This window comes from Adiantum capillus-veneris, chromosome 28 (genome assembly GCF_014529385.1).
Source record: "Adiantum capillus-veneris isolate H3 chromosome 28, ASM1452938v2, whole genome shotgun sequence".
Taxonomy (NCBI): Eukaryota; Viridiplantae; Streptophyta; class Polypodiopsida; order Polypodiales; family Pteridaceae; genus Adiantum; species Adiantum capillus-veneris.
The window spans coordinates 94,258,025-94,266,355 of record NC_140958.1 but is presented as its reverse complement, the minus strand read 5'-3'; the positions used below and the strand labels follow the sequence as shown (position 1 = coordinate 94,266,355).

Here is an 8,331-nt window from a genome sequence, read left to right as displayed (position 1 = left end):
TAATTACCTAAAGCTCTCACAAAAGGGGAAGGGGGGACACATGTCAGAAGGCTATCACTTATACTGCTTAATTATCATTGGCTAACTCTGGGGAGGTCCAATGAGGCTGTAGCATGAGCAAATAGCAAGAGGGGTCGACCAAGAGAGAGAGGGGGTTGAATTTTCATAGGCATTATTGTCTCACACACACACAACTTATGTGTGGAAGTAAGAAGACACTCTCTCTCTTCTCAAGCTTTAATGGAAAGCTTATGACCTACTCCATGCTTGTGAGAAGGGAGGCCTACACCAACAACTCTTGGCTTTGTGATGCAAATCCAACCAAGAGCCAAGCTTCAATGCATGCTCATCTCCTCTACCATGCTAATTACTAAGCTAAGCTATGCTAATATGAGTGATTATGTGAGGAGATGTACATCTTTTCTCGTAAGAATACTCCTTCTTCTCAATCTACTCTCATACCCCGCTAGCTCTCACCATCTTCGAAGGTGTGTGAGGTCTTGGGTCTGAGACCGTGAGGGAATTGATGTTGTGTTTGATAAGTGTTTTGCTAAGTGCATGAAGTTTCCATCTTCATTGCACTAGCTAGTCTTGAAGGAACACAAAGAATTGTATTGTACAATGTCTCTCTTGATGTGAGAAATCATAATACAAAGCCTTTTGGAGGGGGGACCGGCTCCATGCAAATCCGGTCCTCAACTGTTGTCAATAGCTTAATTTCTCTCTCTTTTGAAAGTATTGTTCATGCTATCTAACTAGGTGTTATGCTTTTTGTTGCTCTCTCTCCACCCAAGCACTCTTGTTATTCTCATTAGGAAACTATTCTAATGAAATGCTCACTATGTTCATGCTATTTTCCGCTACACACAAGTTACAAGGCCATTAAATGTTACAGAGCTTATGGTTGATCTCAGAAGACATGGCAGATGGATGAGAATTGTTCAAGAGTGAGAAAAACATCACATTTGTGTAGCAATGACTCTATCGCGATAGAGTCAATATAGACTACAGGGGTGCCATATGATGACCATATCTCACATAGGGTATATACACACCATATAGACCTCATCTACAAGGTTGTGCTCAATTTGGATCACTCTCTCAAGTCACTTGACCAAAATCAAGTTTAGAAGGTGTTTTTTCAGAAATAAAGAAGGATTCAAGTATTCCTGCACCAAATCACATGAGAATTTGCTAGAGTACATGATAGAGCATGACAAACAAGGCCATTAACTTAAATTCCAAGAAAAAGGCCCAAAACCAATGAAATTAACTCTATCGTGATAGAGTCACAGGTGACTATTCAAGGGCCTAAGGCAAGGTGTGACCAACTAGGTGTCATCTAGACCTTATATATAGCTTATACACCAAGTTTGATGAAAAATGGAGATGATTTACCCAAAGAGACAGAAGGATGACCTAAAATGGCTAAAAGGAGAAAAACATAGGAAAACTGATCCAAATGGACTCAAAACATGGCAAGAGGCATCAGAACAAGGTGGAAAAGGCAGGGATGAGCTCAGTAGCGCAAAAAAGGTCAAATATACCAAGGCACAACTCTATTGTAATAGAGTTACAGAGGATATATTAGGGCTCTTTGTAAATCTGGCTGGTAGCACTAGCTCTCTATGTCTTGTAGAGGCTATAGATCAAGTTTGAGCCAAAGCAAGTCATGCAACAAAAGGATCAAGCCATATCTGGAATAGAAACCCTAGATTAGGGTTACAGGTGAAAGCCAGGTCAAATGAGGTCCAAATGGTGTCAAACGTATACCAGGACATGTAAACAAGGTATAGAGGATAGCCATGAGGTCAGATCGAGGAAATCAAGAAAAATACAATGATGGGTGACTCTATCGCAATAGAGTCACAGAATGCAAACTTGGGACCGTTTCAAGGACAGGCTGCCACCCATGTGTCATATACATCCTTTAGAGCCTATATATCAAGTTTCATTACATTTGGACATGTGCGTAGTATATTTTTTAGCCATATCTGTGAAAATACAAGTCTATTCTAGACATCACATGCATATCAGTGGTTTTCATGCAAAACTAACCCTGGGGGTACTAACATGCTCAAATTAATACCTACTTAAGTTAGTGTCAAGATTGAATGTGATCTCATAAGTTTTCACTTGCCATATGACACAGGTTCCATGGATTCACCAAAGAAGAAAAAGAAGACAATCAAGAGCTGTTTAACCGAGGCAGAACCCTTTACCATTGTACCAGAGACATAAAGGAAGGCCTCCACATGTATATCAGAGAAGACCTTAAAAAACCACAACATCTCAGTATACCAAGGAGCTTACAAAGATATAGAGGGCCACAAGGTGGAGGTAGTCATGCTACTAAGAGAGTTGCAAGATTTTATCACCACAGGAACTCTCAAGATTACACTGAACAAGGTGGGGTTATGGGATTTTGTCAACCTCTCCCATTGCCATTGACTTCAAAAGGGTGCACTAGCTCATTAAGAACATTCAGAAAAATGGATTCTGCATAGTATCATATCTCATGATGAGCCAAATGAGATCTGAATCACACCCAAGATAGTGGCAGATGCATTGAGGGTTTCCAAATTTGGGGCCAATATGAACGAAAAGAGGCCCAATTTGAAGGTCTACTCATCGAGTTCCTCCCTTCCTAGGTTTGAGCATATTGCCAACCTGAATGTTGTAACCCTGATGCAGGTTTACCAACAAGTTTTGTCTTGCTACAACAAAAGACTGACAAGGTATACAACACCTCATGGAGCCGCAACCACAACCTTTGCGTGAGCAGTGACATATCAACATGGGCAAATGATTGACCATGCAACTTACATTTATGAGTTTGTCGTCAAATTGCAAATGAAGTCACCCAAGTATATTGTGGGGGGTGAGATGCTGATAAAAATCATCTATGAGGCGATTGGTGCCAGGGACCAACTGAAGCTAGGGCCATTTCAAAATGAGTGGCTAGAAAGATTTGATGATGAGTACAGAGAAGACAGGCTTGCACCTCCCTCTCACACAACAATTGAGGATAGAACCTTGGAAAGAGTGCCCATAGAGACAAGGCAGCAAAAGAAGTGGAAAGGAAGAAAGAGTTAGACAGGGCAAGGAAGGAAAAGAGAAAGGCAAAGGATGATCTTAGATCCACAAAAGCACAAAAAAGGGCCAAAATGGATAGGATCCCTGAAGGGTTTGTCATAGCAAGGTGGTACTTGGATGAAAAGTGGAAGCACGTCAAGCACTTCTTTCACTTTTCGATCAAAGAAGTATGGACCAGCAGCCTTTGAGAAGGACTAGTTCGAAGAATATAGGGAAAATTACCAAAATACCCCTCTAATTTGAGGAAATTCCCAAAATACCTCTCAAATTTCAAAAATTCCCAAAATACCCTTGTATCTATTTTGGTTGGATTGTTCAAGATTTTCTAATCTTCATTCGTTTTTGACAATTGAGATCCGTTTTTGAGTGCTCCGCATGTAATTTGTCACCAGTTACCATCGCAAAAAAGGTAATTATGTCTTAAAATAATGATAAAATTCATCTCCAAAGCCTGTACAACCAGCTCAAATTGTAGTTTTAGCATCTTGTACGATATACAATCACTCTTCTTGTGAAGATCTACAAAAAAATTTATTTTTGGAGAAATTTACTCTCACAATCAGGGGTATTTTGGGAATTTTGGAAAATTTGATGGGCATTTTAGGAATTTCTGACAAAATATCGGGGGTATTTTGGGAATTTCCACAAATTAGAGGGGTATTTTGGTAATTTTCCCAAGAATATATGAACAAAAAGAATTTTGAAGACGAACCGGAAGTGCGCCTGGAAGAGGCAAACTTACAGATTCTAAGAGACCAATTGAGGCCGACACAACAAGAAGAGGAGGATGTTCCGCCTCCTACAAATCGACAAAGATCTCCTCCAAGGAATGAAGTTCCACTACCATCTCCTCCACCTCTAGAAGACTAGAGGCCGCCCATTCCTCCTCTAGTTCCAGAAAGACATCCCACACCACCTCCTTAAGATCACCCACCAAGGCCACTGCCACAAGATGAAAGAGTGCCTACCCCACCACATGCTCCAGAAAGACCACCACGTCCTCCGCATCCCACTCAAGAGCAGAATCCTGGAAAAGAGAAATCTATCCATTTTGAGACTGAAAAGTCTAGGACCACTCCAACCCAAGAGACGGAATTGAAGGATGAACAAGATGACAGAGCTGATGAAGCTACTAGCTCTCGCCCAACAACAAGCCTTTTAGACTTAAATGAGCTAGATTTGAACATTGCAAAAAAGTTGATCAAGAAATTGAAGGAAAGGAATCACCAGATATATCAGAAAAGTAAGGCCCAAGATACAGAGATGGGAAAGCTTATCTGCAGAGTAAATGACCTGGAAGTAGAGAAAGAGAGGAGCCGACAGGTTGAGGATTCAAAGAATAATCATATAGCCTCTCTGGTAGTTAAGTTGGGCCTTGCAAAATCAACAAATGAGGAATTCAAGGACCAAGATCAAACCAAACTTGATCTTACAAAGACGGAAAATGAGCTATTGAAATGATGTTGTTTGAGACATTCCAACACTTCAAAGAAAAAGATGACATGAGCAGAGCTTTGCAAGTGGTAGCAACCACTCCAGCCAAGGCTCTCCCAAGTGGGAGCTAGAAGCTCTCAGGAAGGAACTAGAGATGGAAAGAAAGCAAAAACTCTTGATCACCGAAGGAGCAATCAAAAGTGAAGAAGCCGTAAGACGCCAGCTAGAGGAAGCTCAAAGGCAACCACAAGTCATGGCTGCATAGGAGGATTTAGAAGCACAAGAGGTCTTTGAGATGGTCCAAGAAAATGAAAACTTACACAAGTAGATAGCGGAATTACATGCAGCCTTAGCACAAAGACCTGCAAACACTAATGAGATTCAAAAACTAGAGGCAGAGAACAACAATTTGGCAAGTCAGGTCTTGGTGTTACAGGAAGAATTGAATCAGCGGTTCACCCAAGAGATACCTGTCACACAACCAGCTCCGGTATTTACTGGATTAGAAGATTTGGCATCTGCATATGCTGAGGAAGGTGACAAAGACACGGATATGCTTGAGCAGGATGTCCCTATTGATATATCCTTGCCAGAGAATCCAAGCAGAGATGAAGCTGGACCAAGCGGCACAGCACAAGAGGAAGAGACTCTTACAACCGTAGAAGAAAGAAGATTACTAGAAGAAATGGACAAAGAAATTGAGTTTTGCTAGAAGCAGGCAATGGAAGAAGAACGAAAGTTGCTACATGCTCTTTCAGAAAGTCAAAAGACTGCAGATCAGATACGAGAGGAGTGGATAGCACCTGTGCTTGTGGGTCAAATTATGAGGCTTGAGTTCAAGGCAACCTAAGGACCACCAAGTAGTGGGCAAAGGGCTCCCAGGGACGTGGAGCCACCTTACTTGTGGCTCAAATTACGTACAAGGCCCACGCTCAAATGGAGCCCAAAAATCCGCTTTTCTTGAAATAGATTTGTTGAGTAAGCTATGCGAGTATGTATGGGGTACTTGGCTGTGGAAAATGCTAAAATATCCCCAAAGAATGGCATCTGTAATTTGGACGTTGTGTTAGAAGGGTAGGGAGACGTTGGACGTGTGGCGTCCGCCAGTTTTGGAAGTTGCCGCCGCATGGTGTGGTTGTGGCAGTACAATACAGTCAGGTGCGTGGTTTAGTTGATGATAACGCGCTACTGCTATGCAGCTGCCATCGCACCTGCAGCGAGGTATGGGGTAGTACGTGACAGCACAGCAGCCTGTCCTGACTCGTTTGCAGAGGGCAGAGGACGGCCTAGCAGCCTGTGCTCAGGCGTGGCTTTGGTTTGTATTCGCCTTCCCAACCGCAACGAACAGAGGGCGACCCAGCAGCCTGTCCTGAGGCGTCACGTTTGTGGTTGTACCCGACATCCCAAGTGCAGGGAGCAGACGACGGCAGCAGTCTCTGCTTGACCTGTCACGTTTTTTGCTGCAATTGTGGTCGACGACAGCAGCAAAGTCTGCTCTGCCGCAGTGTATTGTTGCGGTGCTGAGGACGACACAAACGTGTTTGCTGCAACAGTGCATCACGAGACGCAGGTAAATCAAGCTGCTCTTTGTTTGCTTTCGTTGTCGCCGTGTGCACGTAAGTTTACATGTCGTAGTTCAGTGCATTGTAGCTTTAGGATTGTTGTGACATGGGAAGGATGAAGAATCTTGCGAGGTCAAGAGATGTACAACCTTGTAGCTCAAAGAGACCTCGAGGGAGGCCTAGGCTCTCGGAAGAAGAGAGAATGGCGCGTACCGAAGGCAACAAACCCAGGAAGATGCTCGAGCTGAGCATAACGGTGTCTACAGGTGGTAGTGATGTGGATGTTGCTCATTTTCCAAGGCTGAAAGCCTTTGTGGAGGAGGAGGCGGTTGCTGGCATGTGCTCGATCGAGCGAGGCGGCACCGTCTTCCACCTCCACTTTCAGATGGTTGTTCGGATCATGGCAACTTGGATTATTGCAGTGAGCAAGAAATTAAAGCAGTACCTAGTACCTAGGATGGGATATTCATAGTCCTGTCGGAGCAAATATTCTCTATCGTGCCCTCAAGCAAAAGAACATGCACACCTTTCATGGTATGCTGGGGTATTGTGTGAAAGATATGGATCAACCACATTATCAGAATTTCTCGCATAATGTAATAGTTGATGACATCAACAAGGGAATTGAACTATACACATAGTATGGGGCAGACGAGCTAAAAAATAGAGTTTGTATGACACATGCGATTATTTTTGTTCGTGCACTTATGTATTGGAAATTCCACTTGAAGCACCCAATTGCTAACAACTTTTTGTCAACATTGCACCATATGCTAAAGTCTGGCAAGTACTACCCATCTTCCTCGTGGATAACACCTTGAATGCCTTTGCAAAAGATCAAAGCATTATGGCAAACCATGATTTCCATTTCTCTACAACATATCAGGATGTGATCGATATTTTTGTTCTTGACGAGGCTTACACGAACGCGCAACCTCGCATCGACTGGTTCCTGAGAAGGTGGCAAGAAACCCACAAGTAGATTGATTTCTTCTCGTTAACATTATTTGTGCTGTAATGGTAAATGTCACTGCTAACATTGTTAATGATTTGCAACCTGTTGTCAGCGATGAAGGGAAAACTGCAGTTGCCTACCTGACAGATGTGCATAAAAGACCTGTCGGCAATCCTTCAACTTTTAAAGGGAAAGAGAAAGTTGTTGTGGTGGACAGTGAGGAGAAAGAGGATGTATCTCTTCACGCAGATGCTTGCGAGGGAGTCGTCGGGAACTATTCAACTGTAAAAGGCAAAGAAAAAATTGTTGTGCTCGACAGTGAGGACGAAGAGGATGCAGCTCTCGGCGTAGAGTTCATCCCACTCGTCACTAGACGAGGAGTCACTACTATTGCTAGTTAAAATGATGTATATAATATACTACAATGACTTCCCCGACGACTACCTGTTGTTGCGTTTTCCTCTGAAACATTTCTTGATTTTTTTCAGGGTCGATGGAGCAGTCTAGCCCTAGGGATAGTGCAGATACACAGGCACCGAAGCCGCCAGCATTGGATGATGATGCAACGCTCGACAGATTGCATGACGTGCTCCTACAAATGTGGAGCCAGCTGCGTGGAAACACTCCTGAAGACTCGACTACTCTACACACTTTCATTCATAACTCTGTAGATAACTTAAAAAATATGATTAACGAGTACGAAGTGAATGTAACAGACGTGCAAATCTCCGAATTGCAAGAGCAGATACAATGCTTGCGCATTGAGGTCACATCATTGAAAGTGCAGCTTAACAGACTCAATGCAATTGTAGCCAGATTAAATAATATCATAAATAAAGCGGTAAAGTTTACCGCTGACACTCTTTGCAACAGTGTTTGTCGGAAGTTGTAGTCTTCTCTTGCTTCATTAACCACTCTGTATGTGTTTTCAATGTTTTCCACAGATTGTCTATGACATGGGTTATTTCTTACCAATAAATTGATGAATATGTTTGTCGTTCTAGGCGTCTTTTTCTGCTTGTGCTTTCTCCTTGCGGGTGTCCGAGATACGCATGGGGACCGCCTCTTGCTTCGCTTTTACCCTCAAATACGTTTCACCTTATGTAGATGCCAAGGAATCTTCGATGTAATGAATTTCTTTACTACTCTCCCAGTAGCAACATGCTGAAAGGGCTGCACAAACAAAGGCCAATTGATAAAAACGGCAAGATGAATAACTTTTATGTTGAACATTTTTCATCGAACGACCATAAGAGGGAGGCTGAAAGGGCTGCACAAACAAAG

General features: G+C 42.8%; 1 protein-coding gene and 1 pseudogene across 1 annotated transcript; both read left to right on the top strand.

The window, feature by feature from the left end:
* Positions 1-5,584: 5,584 nt before the first annotated feature.
* Positions 5,585-7,996, top strand: LOC147420906 (uncharacterized). The gene is made up of 5 exons (XM_086504295.1): positions 5,585-5,937; positions 6,084-6,100; positions 6,872-7,052; positions 7,160-7,443; positions 7,536-7,996. The coding sequence occupies exons 1-5, from the start codon at positions 5,705-5,707 to the stop codon at positions 7,937-7,939; spliced, it is 1,119 nt and encodes a 372-aa protein (XP_086360421.1). The 5' UTR covers positions 5,585-5,704; the 3' UTR covers positions 7,940-7,996.
* Positions 5,980-6,921, top strand: LOC147420907 (uncharacterized; annotated as a pseudogene).
* Positions 7,997-8,331: the final 335 nt, after the last annotated feature.

Coding starts and splice junctions, on each gene's coding strand:
- LOC147420906 (XM_086504295.1), top strand. CDS start 5,705: ATGATAACGCGCTACTGCTATGCAGCTGCCATCGCACCTGCAGCGAGG. Junction 7,053..7,159: donor ATCGACTGGTTCCTGAGAAG/GTGGCAAGAAAC, acceptor ACCTGTTGTCAG/CGATGAAGGGAAAACTGCAG. Junction 7,444..7,535: donor AGGAGTCACTACTATTGCTA/GTTAAAATGATG, acceptor GATTTTTTTCAG/GGTCGATGGAGCAGTCTAGC.